The sequence below is a fragment of the Acomys russatus genome, chromosome 5 (assembly GCF_903995435.1).
Source record: "Acomys russatus chromosome 5, mAcoRus1.1, whole genome shotgun sequence".
Taxonomy (NCBI): Eukaryota; Metazoa; Chordata; class Mammalia; order Rodentia; family Muridae; genus Acomys; species Acomys russatus.
This window is the reverse complement of record NC_067141.1, coordinates 58,573,095-58,589,180: the sequence shown is the minus strand read 5'-3', so window position 1 is coordinate 58,589,180 and position 16,086 is coordinate 58,573,095. Positions and strand designations below refer to the sequence as shown.

At 39.4% G+C, this 16,086-nt stretch overlaps 1 protein-coding gene across 1 annotated transcript in view; it reads right to left on the bottom strand.

Moving 5' to 3' along the window:
- Positions 1-15,860, bottom strand: part of LOC127189885 (cytochrome P450 2C37-like) — a 51,378-nt gene extending 35,518 nt beyond the window's left edge. Inside the window, exon 1 of the mRNA XM_051146953.1 lies at positions 15,834-15,860. Within this exon, the coding sequence (XP_051002910.1) occupies positions 15,834-15,860 (27 nt within the window). The remainder of the gene's footprint in view (positions 1-15,833) is intronic.
- Between the last annotated feature and the right edge of the window lie 226 nt (positions 15,861-16,086).

Genomic DNA, 16,086 nt, shown 5'->3' with positions numbered 1-16,086 from the left:
TTCATAAACTGTTATAAAAAAAAACCCCACAAAGTGGGCATAATAGAACCTGTACCACAGCATGTAGTTTCTGAGGGAGAAATAGATTCCTTCAATGCAAGCTCCAGTCACAGGCTTTGTGTAGCATGGAAGTCATTTGGAAACCACCAAATATGCTCTGACACACTGTTTATGTCTTTAATTTCCTGTGTGAGCCCATACCCTTAGGTGTTTACTTCGAATCTGGGACCAGGTAGATTTTCAGAGCCCAGCATCAATGACTGATGTCAATAAAGGTGCATGTCTAAAATTCTAACTTATTGACGAACTATTCCTCAATTTTAGCAACCAAATATAATTGAAAATAATTGTCAAAGGAAGATGTAGAGAAGCACACAGAAATTTCGAATTCTGTAATTGTATTCTAAAGGGCTACAACTTACATTTTCTTCAATCTGAAATGTTGCTTATTGTGTAGTTTCTGACCAGAACAAGAAACAACAGACAGAAGAGACACAAAACTTTACAGGAGGTTCAGACTTTGTGATCATTTTTAAAAATATTGTCTCCAGAATTTCATTGAAAACATTACTTATACCCCACTTTGAAAAGTGCTAGAGCAGCATAAAGCATACTTACATTGGTTAAGGATTGGCAGAGGTCCTTCACATCTATCTGGAGGAAATTGCCAATAATTGGGAGAGGAGTAGGGCCAGGAGGGAGCTTCCCAATCCCAGAGCTCTGTCTCCAGAGTAAGAGGAGAAGCAAACAGGAGAGACTGAGCACCAGGACCTAGGCTGGATCCATGAAGACCCTTCTTACTCACAGAGCTGTGGTCAGGCATCGAGGAGCTTTTATAATGAAGCAGTGGAATCAACATGTTGGTCTTTGAGAAATTGTTGACTAATTCAGTAGACACTGTTTATGGTCCAGGTAGACTTTGTCCTAGTGACGTGACAAAACTAGTTCTTCTTTGACCTTACCCGTCTTTGTGGAGTTCCCATTAGATATTTTAGCTCAATTTTATTAAATAGTGACCAAATATTTCTGATATAAATAAGAAACATGTTTTGAATATCCAGCTATTCCTTAAAAATGTATCAATTAATATTTTATTTTTTTTCCTACAGAAACCAATTCATATTGATTTTTATATAGAAAACTCTAAAACTGAAACTTGTTATAATTAATTTCTTTCAGATAAAGATTGTGTAAAAATTACTCATATTTTTTCCTTTTTTATTATTAATTTTCCAAATTACATCTCAGTTGTTAGCCCATCCCTTGTATCCTCCCATTCCTCCCTCCCTCCCGCTTTCCCTCTATTCCCCTCCCCTATGTCTGTGACTGAGGGGGACCTCCTCCCCCTGTATATGCTCATAGGGTATCGAGTCTCTTCTTGGTGACCTATTATCCTTCCTCTGAGGGCCACCAGGTGTCCTCATCCTAGGGACATGGTCAAATATGGGGCACCAGAGTTTGTGTGAAAGTCAGATCTCCCTCTCCACTTAACGGTGGAGAATGTCCTGTCCATCTGCTACTCTGGGTAGGGGTTCGATGTTTACTGCCTATGTTTTCCTTGGCTGGTGCCATAGTTTGAGGAGGACCCCAGGGCCCAGACCCACCTGTAGTTTTCCAGGACTCTCTGGATCCTTCTATTTCCTCATTCTCTCAGGCTTCTCACACCTAAAGTCTCAATAGGATGTCCTCCCCTCTGACCCACTTTCCTGGTAGGTAAAGTTTTTCATGGGGACGTACCCCTTGGACTAGTGTCTCGATATAAGTAGGTATATACCATTTGTCTCTTTTTGTTTCTGGGTAAACTCACTCATTATAATAATTTCTAGATCAATCCTTTTGTCCACAAGTTTCGGAAATTCCTTGTTTTTAATAGCTGAGTAGTATTCCATAGTGTAAATGTACCACAGTTTCTTTATCCATTCTTCTACTGAGGGACATTTAGGCTGTTTCCATGTTCTGGCTATTATGAATAAGGAAGCTATGAACATGGTTGAGCATATGTCCCTGTTGTGTGGTAGTGCATCTTCTGGGTATATTCCAAGGAGTGGGTCTTGAGAAAGCCCTATTTCCATTTTTCTTTTTTTTTTTTTTTTTTTTTTTTTTTTTTTTTTTATTTATTTATTTATTTTTATTAATTTATTCTTGTTACATCTCAATGTTTATCCCATCCCTTGTATCCTCCCATTCCTCCCCCCCATTTTCCATTATTCCCCTCCCCTATGACTGTTCCTGAGGGGGATTACGTCCCCCTATATATTCTCATAGGGTATCAAGTCTCTTCTTGGCTACTTGCTGTCCTTCCTCTGAGTGCCACCAGGTCTGAGAAAGTGCCAGATAGATTTCCAAAGTGGTTGTACTAGTTTGCATTTCCACCAGCAATGAAGGAGTGTTCCTCTTTCTCCACATCCTCGCCAGCATGTGGTGTCAGTTGAGTTATTGATCTTAGCCATTCTGATGGGTGTAAGATGGAATCTCAGTGTCGTTTTGATTTGCATTTCCCTGATGACTAAGGAGATCGAGCATTTCTTTAAGTGTTTCTCAGCCATTTGATATTCCTCTGTTGAGAATTCTCTGTTTAGATCTGAGCCCCATTTCTCTATTGGGTTATTTGGTTTGGTGGTGTTTAATTTCTTGATCTCTTCATATACTTTGGATATTAGACCTTTGTCAGATGAAGGGTTGGGGAAGATCTTTTCCCAGTCTGTAGGCTGTCGCTTTATCCTCTTGACAGTGTCTCCTGCCTTACAGAAGCTTCTCAGCCTCATGAGGTCCCATTTATTAATTGTTGACGTTAAGGCCTGGGCTGTTGGTGTTCTGTTCAGGAAGTTGTCTACTGTGCCTATGTGTTCCAGACTCTTCCCCACTTTTTCCTCTAACTGTATTAATCATTTAAGTTTCTGAGATTACATTATAACCACAACATTTTCCTCTTTCTTTTCCTTGTCCAACTCTCCATATGTATATCAAATATAAGAATATATAGTCTTGATATCTCAAATTTATGGCCTCATTTTTCACTAATTGTTATTATATACATACTTGAATATGCATATATTCCTAAAGAAATGAATACAGCTTGCTAAATCTGTATAATGTTGATTCAGGGCTGACCATTAAGTATTGTATAATAAATTGGTGTACACTCTGCGGGATAACTATTTCTTCCTCTGTCAGCATTTTTAGCAGCTTGTAGGCCTTGGTGTAAATTTAAGACCTCTTCAGCTTTTCTGCTCTGATGTGAGTTTTTCTATTGATATTGACAAAATGTTATGCCAATTTTAGGTATTCAAGTGATATTTTATGGGTGGAGCTGATGACATTGCTAGGAGACATATTCACTTAGGTTATTTGTTCCTTTGTTTGTTTGTTATGAATGAATTTTCCTCAAAATTCTCAATTCTCAGTTAATTATCCATGCAGAAGTTTGTTTTATGAATATTTTGTGTGTCCTATTAAGTACATTTCTTTTTAATAAAGTGTCATTGTGTAACTCAGTCTGGCTTTTAATGCACAACTCTTCTTCTACTTTTTCCATTGGGCTAGAAAATATCAGCACACAACACCATACCCATGTTTACTTGTATATTTCAAATGTTTCTACACTATACAAAATTTTAGATATATGTTTTTAATGATGAAAGCCTTACAACTCCATGTTTTGATAAATACCACTAAGGACAAAACACCTAATGTCAGTCACACATATTAAATCAGAACACATTGACTTGTTACTTAGAGAAAGATGCATAGTTTTTAGCATTGTGGTACTAAAATGTAGAAGATCCAGGCTATTGGTTTTGGTTTTGTCTTTTGTTTTCTATTAGCAATAGTGTGATAGAATTGTCAGCATCTCACAGCTCATAGCTGGACAAGCAGAATCAATGTGATTATCTCCTAGTTACAGTTACTTCTTCTACCTTTAATCACAGCTTTTCAATGTATTGGGATCCTCATTCCTTCATTTAGAAAGGAGCCTGGTGCTTAATTTCTAGAGTTCTTTATGTAGTTTGGATTTTATCCCTTGGTCAGATGGGTGAAGATCTTCTCCCAGTCGGTAGGCTGTCATTTTGTTGTGTTGACAGTGGATTTTGCTTACAGAATCTTTTCAGTTTCACAAGGTCTCATTTATTAATTGTTGGTCTTACAACCTGTTCTATTCAGAAAGTTGTCTCCTGTGCCAATGAACTCGAGGCTCTTCCTCGCTTTTTCTTCTAACAGAATTAGTGTGTCTGGTTTCATGATAAGATATTAATGTACTTGGACTTTAGTTTTGTGCAGGGTGATAAGTAAGTGTCTATTTGCCTTTTTCCTCAAGTAGGCATCCAGTGAGACGAGCACCATTTGATGAAAATTCTTTTTTCCATTGTATGGTTTTGATTTCTTTGTCAAAAATCAAGTTTTCATAAGAGTGTGGATTTATTTATGGATCTTTAATTTGATTCCACTGATCCACCTGTCTGTTTCTATGATAGTATCATGCCATTTTTATTACTATTGTTCTATAGTAAAGCTAGAGATCAGGGATAGAGATACTTCCAGAAGATCTTTTATTGTATAGGATTGTGTTAGCTATTCAGGGATTTTTTTTTCCAAATGAAGTTAAGAATTGTTCGTTCAAGTTCTATAAAGAATTGTGTGGCATTTTGAGGGGAATTGTACCACAAAACCACATGATCCATTTAAAAAACAGAGTACAGAACTAAACAGAGAATTCTTAACAGAGAAATATTGAATGGCTGAGAAACACTTAAAGAAATGTTCAACATCCCTAGTAATCAGGGAAATGCAACTCAAAGCAACTCTGAGAGTCTATCTTAAACCTCTCAGAATGGCTAAGATCAAAAACTCAAGTGACAGCACATGCTGGCAAGGATGTGAGGAAAGAGGAGCACTTCTCCATTGCTGGTGGGAGTGCAAACTTGTACAATCACAATTGGGAACACTTCTAACTCAAGTCTCAACCACACCACTCCTGGGCATATACCTGAAAGATTCTCCACTAGACAACAAGGATATTTGCTCAACTATGTATATAACAGCTTTATTCATCATAGCCAGAATCTGGAAACAACCTAGGTGTCCCTCAACCAAAGAATGGATAAAGAAACTGTGGTACATTTACACAATGGAATACTACTCAGCTATTAAAAACCAGGAAATCTTGAAATTTTCAGGCAAATGGATGGAACTAGAAATGATCATCCTGAGTGAGGTAACCCAGACCTAGAAAGACACACTTGGTATATTTATCAAGCGGACATTAGCCACATAATACAGGATAGTCACACTACAATAAACAGACCTAAAGAAACTAAATAACAAGGAAAACCCTAGGAAGAATGCTTAATTATCATTCAGAAGGACAAGTAGAACAGACACTAGAAGCACTTGAAGAGAAGAAACAGGAAGGGAGCCTACCATAAAGGTCCTCTGAAATACTCTACCCAGCAAAGAATCCAAGTAGATGCTGAGACACAAAGCCAAACTTTGAGTGGAGCACAGGGAGTCTTATGGAAGGATTGGGGAGTAGAGAGATGCGGAGGGGTCAAGAGCTCCACAGGGAGACCAATCAAGCCAAAAAATCTGGGTGGAGAAGGGGGTGCTGAGAGACTGATGCACCAACCAAGGACCATGCATGGTCAGGACCTAGACACTCTGCTCAGATGTAGCATATAGGCAACAAACTCTCCTTGTAGGTCCCATAATATGGAAAGTAGGGACTACTTCTGACATGGACTCTGGTCTCCACACATTAGTGACTTACCTCTAGTGGAGCAGCCTTGAAAGGCCACAGAAGAAGAGGATACAGGCTGTCCAGATAGGATTTGATATGCTGTCAGATGTTAGAGATGGAGGGCTCCTCTTCTGAGGACTAGGGGAAAGAATGATGGGTATGAGTGAGGGATAGTGGGACCCAGAGGTGACAAGGGAGGGTGTTACAATCAGTATGTAAACTGAACAAATTAAAAAAAGAAAGAAAAGAAATGAACCTGGCTCAGTATTACTGAACACATGGACAGTATCAAATAGCACTGAGGAACTGTGGCATTGCCTTTATCCTTTTATTCTCTAATTGTTAATCGTAAAAGTAGGTGTACAATAAGAATCATTAGTTACTGTCAGAACAGTTGCTATTACTATAATAGAGCATGGGTGCTATGAATATTAAAATATTACTATGAAATGACCAGACTGTGCAGAGCTGAATGGATGGAGACAGTTATCAAAGGAACTTGAATCCAAAAAGGAAGACATTTATTATTTGAGTGCTAATGACATTGATTAGGTAAAGACTCCTTCTGTAAAACTGCCATCATGTTTGCTCTGATTCAACTAATAAGTTACTCTTAAATTTCTCGACAGTATTTGAAACTGTGTTTGTTATTCCTTCCTTCGTGCTTCCTTATTTCCTTCTATCCTTCCATTATTTATTTATTTATTTATTTCTCTTTGATTTTTCAAAACAGGGTTTTTCTGTGTATCCTTGGGTGTTCTGGAATTCATTCTGTAGACCGGGCTGTCTTCATGTTGATCTCCAACAAATCTATGTGTCCTTCTTCTTTTCAAATGCTGGGATTAAAGTCATGTGATACACACATATGGTCACCTGATTTTTGACAAAGAAGCCAAATCTATTCCATGGAAAAAGGATAGCATCTTCAACAAATGGTGCTGGTCTAACTGGATTTCCACATGTAGAAAAATGCAATTGGACCCATACTTGTCACCATGCACAAAGCTCAAGTCCAAATGGATTAAAGACCTCAATATAAAACCAGAGACACTAAATCAGTTAGAAGAAAAAGTGGGGGAGGAGCCTGGAACACATTGGCACCGGAGACAACTTCCTGAACAGAACACCAACAGCCCAGGCCTTAATGTCAACAATTAATAAATGGGACCTCGTGAGGCTGAGAAGCTTCTGTAAGCTGGAGACACTGTCAAAAGAACAAAGCGACCCCCTACAGACTGGGAAATAATCTTCACCAACCCTGCATCTGACAAAGGTCTAATATCCAAAATATATAAAGAACTCAAGAAATTAAACGCCACCAAACCAAATAACCCAATTGAGAAATGGGGCTCAGAATTAAACAGAGAATTCTCAACAGAGGAATATCAAATGGCTGAGAAACACTTAAAGAAATGCTCAACATCTCTAGTCATCAGAGAAATGCAAATCAAAACAACTCTGAGATTCCATCCTACACCCATCAGAATGGCTAAAATCAAACATTCATGTGACACCACATGCTGGCGAGGATGTGGAGAAAGAGGAACACTCCTTCATTGCTGGTGGGAATGCAAACTAGTACAGCCACTTTGGAAATCTATCTGGTGCTACCTTAGAAAACTGGGAATAGGGCTTTCTCAAGACCCAGCTATTCCACTCCTTGGAATATACCCAGAAGATGCTCCAGCATACAACAGGGACATATGCACAACCAGGTTCATAGCAGCCTTATTCATAATAGCCAGAACATGGAAACAGCCTAAATGTCCCTCAGTAGAAGAATGGATAAAGGAACTGTGGTACATTTACACTATGGAAAAGTACTCAGCTATTAAAAACAAGGAATTCCCGAAATTTGTGGATAAATGGATAAAGAAACTGTGGTATATATACACTATGGAATACTACTCAGCTATTAAAAATAAGGAATTCCCAAAATTTGTGGACAAATGAATTGAACTAGAAATGATCATAATGAGTGAGCTACCCCAGAAGCAGAAAGACGCAAATGGTATATACTCACTTATAACTGGACACTAGCCCAAGGGGCAGGTCCCATGAAAATCTGCACCTACCAGGAAAGTGGGATAGAGGTGAGAACATCCTATTGAGACTCTAGGTGAGAAAATATAGGGGATAGGGAAGTAGGTGGATCCAGAGGGTCCTAGAAACCTACAAGAGGAACATTATGAGGGGTAGATCTGAGCCCAGGGCTTCTGCTTGATCAAAGGCACCAACCAAGGACAAAACATGCAACCATCATCAAACCCCTACCTAGATCTAACCAAGGGACAGAACATTCTCCACAGTTAAGTGGAGACTGGGGACTGACTTTCACAGGATCTCTGGTGCCCCATATTTGGCCATGTCCCTTTGTTGGGGAGGCCCAATGGCACTCGGAGGAAGGATAGCGGACTACCAAGAAGAGACTTGATACCCTAGCACCATATTCAGGGGGAGGAGGTCCCCCTTGGTCACAGTCATAGGGAAGGGGGATTGGGGTGAAAGCGGGAGGGAGGGAGGAATGGGAGGATGTATGGGATGGGATAGAAAATGAGATGTAATATGAATTATTTTATCTTTCAATAAAAATGTGTTAAAAAAAAACAAAAAACAAAACAAAACAAAGAAACAAAAGAGTCATGTGATACCACCACCCAGCTAGAAAACTGTCTTCTTAATACTAGATTAGATTACATTTTATTTTTCTTGTTAAAAAGGCTGTTGGGTACTTTTATATGAACTTGGCACAAACTGTAGTCTTCTGAGACTAGAGAATCTCAATTGAGAAAATCTTACTAGCAGACTGGGTTATAATCAGAAAAGCCCATATACCATTTTCTTAATTAGTGATCAAGGGCAAATACACAGTGATTTGTGGGTGCAAGTACCCTAGGGTTGGTAATCCTGGGTTATGTAAAAAAAATAGGCTCAGAAAGCCAGGATGAGCCAGCCAGTAATCAGAATCCCTCCAGGGCCTCTGCATCAGCTGCTGTCTTCAGATTCCTGCACTGTTCAAGTTCATGTCCTGACTTCTTTCAATGAGGAGCTGTGATGTGGAAGTGTAAACCAATTAAGTCTCTTCTTCTCCAACTTGTTTTGGTCATGGTGTTTTATCACAGCAATAATAACCCTAAGACAAAGGGGTTCTGTTAGTTTACACTGTATCATGTATTTATTTCCACTTTCTTTTTTAAATGTTTTCATTATTTTTCTTTTTTACATATACATTTATATTATTACACATATATACAATAAACTACATACAACAAGAAAAAACATGAAACAACCAGGAATTATATACATGTTACATTCATAGCATTTTGGCTATTTGGTTTTTTTTTAATTTTTACTAATTTATTCAGATTACATCTCAATTGTTATCCCTTACTTTGTATCCTCCCATTCCCCTCTCCCTCCCTCCCTCTTTCACCCTATTTCCCTCCCCTAGGTCTGTGACAGAAAGGGGCATCCTCTCCCATAATATGGTCACATCTTGGTAGCCTGCTTATTCTTTCTCAGAGTGCTATCATGCCTCACCACCAAGGTGAAATGGTCAAATATGGGGCACCAGAGCTCATGTCAGAGTCAGTCAGTCCCCACTCTCCTGGTAAGTGAAGACATTCATAGGACATACCTTTTAGGCTAGTGTCCAATTACAAGTGAGTATATACCATGTGAGTCTTTCTGGGTCTGGGTTAACTCATTAAATATGGTCATTTCTAGTACCATTCATTTGTCTGCAAATTTCAGGATTTCCTTATTTTTAATAGCTGAGTAGTATTCCATAGTATAAATGTACCACAGTTTCTTTATTCATTCTTTGACTGAAGGACATTTAGGTTGTTTCCAGGTTCTGGCTATTACAAATAGGGCTGCTGTGAGTATGGTTAAGCATATGTCCTTGTTGCATGGTGAAGCAACTTCTAGGTATATACCAAGGGGTAGAAGAATAGCTGGATCTTGAGGTAGCCCTGTTCCCAATTTTCTGAGAAAGCACCAGATTGATTTCCAAAGCAGTTGTACAAGTTTGCATTCCCACCAGCAATGAAGGAGTGTTCCTCTCTCCCCACATCCTTGCTATCATGTGTTGTCGCTTGAGTTTTTTATCTTAGCCATTCTGAGAGGTGTAAAATGGAATCTCAAAGTTGTTTTGATTTGCATTTCTCTGATGACCAAGGATGTTGACCATTTCTTTAAGTGTTTCCCAGTCATTTAATGTTCCTCTGTTGAAAATTCTCTGAGCCCCATTTCTTGATTGGGTTATTTGGTTTGGTGGTGTTTAATTTCTTGATCTCTTCATATACTTTGGATATTAGGTCTTTGTCAGCTGTAGGCTTGGTGAAGATCTTTTCCCAGTCTGTACACTGTTGCTTTGTTCTCTTGACAGTGTCTTCTGCCTTACAGAAGATTCTCAGCCTCATGAGGTCCCACTTATTAATTGTTGACCTTAGAGCCTGGGCTGTTGGAGTTCTGTCCAGGAAGTTGTCTTCTGTGCCAATGTGTTCCAGGGCCTTCCCAACTTTTTCTTCTAACATATTTAGTGTGTCTGGTTTTATGTTGATGTCTTTAATCCACTTGGACTTGAGTTTTCTGCATGGTGATACATATGGGTCTACTTGCATCTTTCTACATGAAGACATCCAGTTAGACCAGCACCATTTGTTGAAGATGCTATCTTTTTCCACTGAATAGATTTGGATTTTTCCACAAATCAAGTGTCCAAATGTGTGTGGGTTTATTTCTGGGTCTTCAATTCAATTCCATTGGTCAAGCAGCCTGTTGCTGTGCCAGCATGATGTTGCTCCATATTACAGCTTTAGGTCTGGAATGGAGATTCCTCTGGAGGATTTTTACTGTATATGGTTGCTTTAGCCATTCTGGATTTTTTGTTTTTCCATATGAAATTGAGAATTGATTGGTTCGATGTCTTTAAAAAATTGTGTAGGTATTTTGATAGGGATTTCATTGAATCTGTAAATTGCCCTTGGTAAGATGGCCATTTTTATTATGTTAATGCTCCCAATTAGTGAACAAGGGAGAGCTTTCCATCTTCTGATGTCTTCTTCAATCTCCTTCTTCAGAGATTTGAAGTTTTTTTCAAACAAGTCTTTCACTTCCTTGGTTAAAGTTATTCCTAGATACCTTATATTGCTTGTGGCTATCATGAAAGGTGTAGTTTCCTTAATTTCTCTCTCAGCACATTTGTCATTTGTATACAGGAAGGCTACTGGGTTTTTTTTTTTTTTTTTTTTTTTAGTTAATTTTATATCTAGCCACTTTGCTGAAACTGTTTATCAGCTGTAGGACTTCTCTGGTGGAATTTTAGGGGTCACTTATGTACACTATCATATCATCTGTGAATAGGGATAATTTGACTTCCTCCTTTCCCATTTGTATTCCCTTGATCTCCTTTTTTTGTCTTATTGCTCTGGCTAGAACGTCAAGAACTATATTGAAGAGATATGGGTAAAGTGAGCAGCCTTGTCTTCTCCCTCATTTTAGAGGAATTTCCTTGAGTTTCTCTCCATTTAATTTGATGTTGGCTATTGGCTTGCTGTATATAGCCTTTATAATGTTTAGATATGTGCCTTGTATTCCTGATCTTTACAAAACTTTAAACAAGAATGGGTGTTGGATTTTTGTCAGATGCTTTTTTGGCATCTAAGAAAATGATCATGTGGCTTTTTTTCTTTCCGTGTGTTTGTATGGTGGATTACATTGATGGATTTCCATATATTGAACAATCCCTGCATACCTGGAATGAAGCCTACTAGGTTATGATGAATGATATCTTTGATGTGTCCTTGGATTCAGTTTGCGAGTATTCTGTTGAGTATTTTTGCCTGTATGTTCATAAGAGAAATTGGTCTGAAATTCTCTTTCTTTATTGGTTTTTGTGAGGTTTAGGTATCAAGGTGCCTGTGGCCTTATAGAAGGAGTTTGGTAATGTTCCATCCTTTTCTATTTTGTGGAGTAGCTTGAAGAGTATCAGTATTAGCTCTTTGTTGAAGGTATGATAGAATTCTGCACTGAAACCATCTGGCCCTGGGCTTTTTTCTTTTGGTTGCAATACTATTTATTACCATTTCTATTTCTATAGAAGAAATAGGACTATTTAATTTGTTTATCTGATCTTGATTCAACTTTGGCAAGTGGAAATGATTAAGAAAATTGTCCATTTTTCTTAGATATTCAAATGTGGCATACAAGGCTTTGAAGTAGGCCCTTATGATTCTTTGTATATCTTCAGTGTCTGTTGTTAAGTTTCCCTTTTCATTTCTGATTTTGTTGATTCACATAGTGTCTCTTTGCCTTTTAGTTAGTTTGCTAATGGTTTATTGATCTTTTTTATTTTCTCAAAGAACCAGCTTCTGCCTTTGTTGATTCTTTGAGTTGTTCGGTTTGTTTCTAATTTATTGATTTCAAGCCTGAGTTTGGTTATTTCCAGCTGTCTGCTCTTTCGGGTGTTTCTGCTTCTTACTTATTCCCTAGGGCTTCCAGGTGTGTCATTAAGTCCGATAAATTTGAGTATGTTGTTCCTTCATTTTCATTGAATTTTAGGAAGTCCTTAATTTCTTTATTTCTTCTCTGACCCAGTTGTCATTAAGTAGAGAGTTGTTTCCATGTGCATGTAGGCTTTTGTTGTTTTTGTTGTTGTTGAAGTCCAGCTTTAGTCCATGGTGATTTGATAGAATACAAGGTATTATTTCAATCTTCTTGCATCTGTTGAGGCTTGTTTTTTACCTATTATATGATCAATTTTGGAGTAGGTTCCATAAGGTACTGAGAAGAATGTATAATCTTTCGTATTTGGGTGAAAAGTTCTGTAGATTTCTGTTAGATCCATTTGATTCATGATTCACATCATTGTTTCTTGATTTAGGTTCTGTTTTATTGACCTATCCTTTGGTGAAAGTGGGGTATAGAAGCCTCCCACTATCAATGTGTGGGGGTCCATGTGTGGAGTAAGCTTTGTTAATATTTCTTTTACAAATGTGGGTGCCCTTGTATTGGAAGCATAGATGTTCAGAATTGTGATGTCACCTTCCTTGACTTTACCTTTGTTGAGTATAAAGTGTCCTTCCTCATCTCTTTTCATTAGTTTTGGTGTAAAGTCTATTTTATTAGATATTAAAATGGCTACACCAGCTTGCTTCCTGGGTCCATTTTCTTGGAATACTTTTTCCTGCCTTTTAACCTGACATAATGTCTATCCTTGTGGCTGAGATGTGTTTCTTGGATGTAGAAGAATGTTGGAGCTTGTTTATGCATTCATTCAGTTAGTCTGTGTCTTTTTATTGGAGAATTGAGACCAATAATATTGAGAGATATTGGTGACTAATTGACTGTTATGTCCCTTGATTCTGATGTTAGTTGCAGTAGAGTGCTTGTGTGGTTATATTTTTGCAACAATGTAGTTATCTGTTTCCCATGTAGTTTCAGTTGTAGTTTGTCACTTTGGGTTGGCGTTTTCCTTCTATTAACTTCTTTAAGGCCAGATTAGTAGTTAGATACTGTTTGAATTTGTTTTTTATCATGGAATATCTTTTTTTCTCCATCAATGGTTACTGAAAGTTTTCCTGAATAGAGTAGTCTTGCCTGACAACTGTGGTCTCTTAGGGTTTGCAGGACCTCTGTCCAGGCCCTTCTGCCTTTTATGGTGCCTGCTGAGAAGCTGGGTGTAATTCTGATAGGTTTGCTATTATATGTTACATTAATTTTTCCCTTGCCTCTTTTAGTAATTTTTCTTTGTTCTGTATGTTTTGTGTTTTGATTATCATGTGATAGGAATATTGTCTTTTCTGGTCTATTTTATTTGGTGTTCTGTAGGCCTCTTGTATGTTGATATGCATCTCCTTCCTTAAATTGGGGAAATTTTCTTCTATGATTTTGTTGAAGATATTTTCTGGGCCGTGGAGCTGGACATCTTCTCTTTCCTCACGTCCTATTATCCTCAGACTTGATCTTTTCATGGTGTCCTTGATTCCTTAAATGTTTTGTGTCAGGAAATTTTTGGATTTAGCATTTTTTAATGGTTGTTTCAATTTCTACCATAGTATCTTTACTGCCAAGATTTGTTCCTCCATCTCCTGAATTCTGTTAAAGAAGCTTAGATCTGCATACCTGCTTGCTTCTCTGAGCTCTCTTGTTCCTGGCTCTCTTCTGTCTGTGCTTTTATCATTGTTTCCATTTTCATCTTCATATATTGAACTGTTTTATTGATTTCCTTTATCTGAGAGTTTGTGTTTTCCTGAATTTATTCCAGTGTCTTTCTATGGGCCTTAAGATCTTGAACTATTTTATTGAGTTCCGTCATCGGATTGTTTGTCTTTTCCTGGATTTCTTCCAGTGCTTTTCTATAGACTTCTTTCATGTCTACTATCTGTTTGGCTGCATCTTCCTGCACTGTTTTCAGACTTTATTTTCTCCATTATCATTTTCATTACTATAGATTTGAGGTCATTTTCTTTTGTTTCAATTGTACTTCAGTTTCCAGGGTTGCTTTCTTTGGGATAGTTGGGATCTGGAGATGCCATATTGTTTTGGTTTTTGTTGTTTATGGTTTTACACTAGCATCTAGTCATTTTGCTGTCTCTGACATTGGGACCCTGATCCACACGCTCCATTCCCCCTGGGCCAGCCATCCCACAGATTGGAGAGAGAGAGAGAGAGAGAGAGAGAGAGAGAGAGAGAGAGAGAGAGAGAGAGAGAGAGAGGGCAGGTGTAGCAGGCATGTATATATGCATGCTTGGTGGTGCGAAGCTTTAAAGCTGTGGCTGGAGGGTGTATCAACAGCTGCCTGGGTCATTGTGTGGGCCCTTTGTCTATCTGTGGACTGATGGGCCCAATCCACCTTGTTCCCCCTTGACCAGCAGGCCCACAGATGGTCAGAGAAGGGGACAGAAGGCACAGTTGAGGCAAACATCCTCAGCTCTGGGTTTTGGTTTTGTGCTCATGCTCACATGATCACTGGTCCCTCGGGCTTTCTCGGGACTTTTGGGTAAGTCTAAGGTCAGAAACACCCATTTTCCTGTGTTGTTCCTGGGCCAGCAGCTCCAGCGTAGAGTTACACTACCTACAGTTCAGCCTCAGATACCATGTTCCTGATTATCACTAGCAGGAATCTGTCCAGCCCCTTGGAAGTGTGCACTCTTCCTCCAAGTTCTTAGATCAGTCAAACCAAGTGAGCAGCTTTAGCGCTGTGGCTGGAGTGTTTGTCCACAGCTTCCTGGGCACTTGTGTGGACCCTGGGTCTCTCTGTGGACTGGCAGGCTGGATCCATGCTTTCTGTTTTCCCTGGGCCTGTGGGCACACAGATGGTCAGAGATGGACATGAGGGGTGCAGATGAGGTGCACACACTCACTTGGCTCTTGGTTTTGGTTTGTGTTTGCTGGTCACCAGCCCCTGGGGCTTTCTCAGGATTTGCTGGTAGGTCTGAAGTCAGAACCTCCCATTTTCCTGCATTTTCCTTGGCCAGAAGCTCCAGGCTGGAGTTAAACTACCCACAGTTCAGTCTCAGATACAAAGCTCCCAGTTATCACTGGCAGAAACCTGTCTAGCTGCTGGGAAGCATGCACCCTTCCTCTGTGTTTTTAGATCAGTCAACTCGAGGTGCAGCTTTAGAGTTGTGGCTGGAGGGCATGTCCACAACTGGGTGGGCCCCTGTGTGGGTCCCTCTTTGGACTGGCAGGGCCATATCCTCCCTCTTCAGTACCCCTGGGCTAGTGGGCCCACAGATCCATAAGGGGGGGAGACAGAGAGTGCAGGGGAGGCAAGCTGTGTAATGAGGCAGTGCAGGTTGGAGGTCTTAGGACCAATCCACCAGTTTCCCTGGAATTTCCCCAGTCCCAGAGCTCTAGTGTTTCACTGCTCAGAGTTCAGTCCCATATACCAAGTTCTTAGAATATGGCTGCAGTTCCCAGTTTGCAGGCATGTTCTGTGATCCAGATCCTTGGGCCTTTGGATGCCTCAAGGCCAGATCCATCTGTGGTCTGCACTGTAGAGATCCCACTCACCTAGTATTGTCCAGGTCTTCCAGTCTGTGGCTCCTAGTAGGGTCCTTAGTTTCCTTCCTCTAGATCAGTGTGTCATTACCACTGCCATCTTGGACCTCCTTGTCATGTTTTCGCTATTTGTATTTGGCTTGTTTAACCATTTTTCCACTTTCTTTGTCAGAGGGAAAATTATTCCCATTTGGGAATAAGAAGGTGGCCCTTGGAGATTCAGAACCTTGACAAAGACCAGAGACTTGAGGTGATAGATTTGAGCTTGGCACCAGAAAGCAGCTTATTTCCTTTCTCCTTGCCTTGAAACATTCCATTCAATTTAATCCACCAACATTTACTGG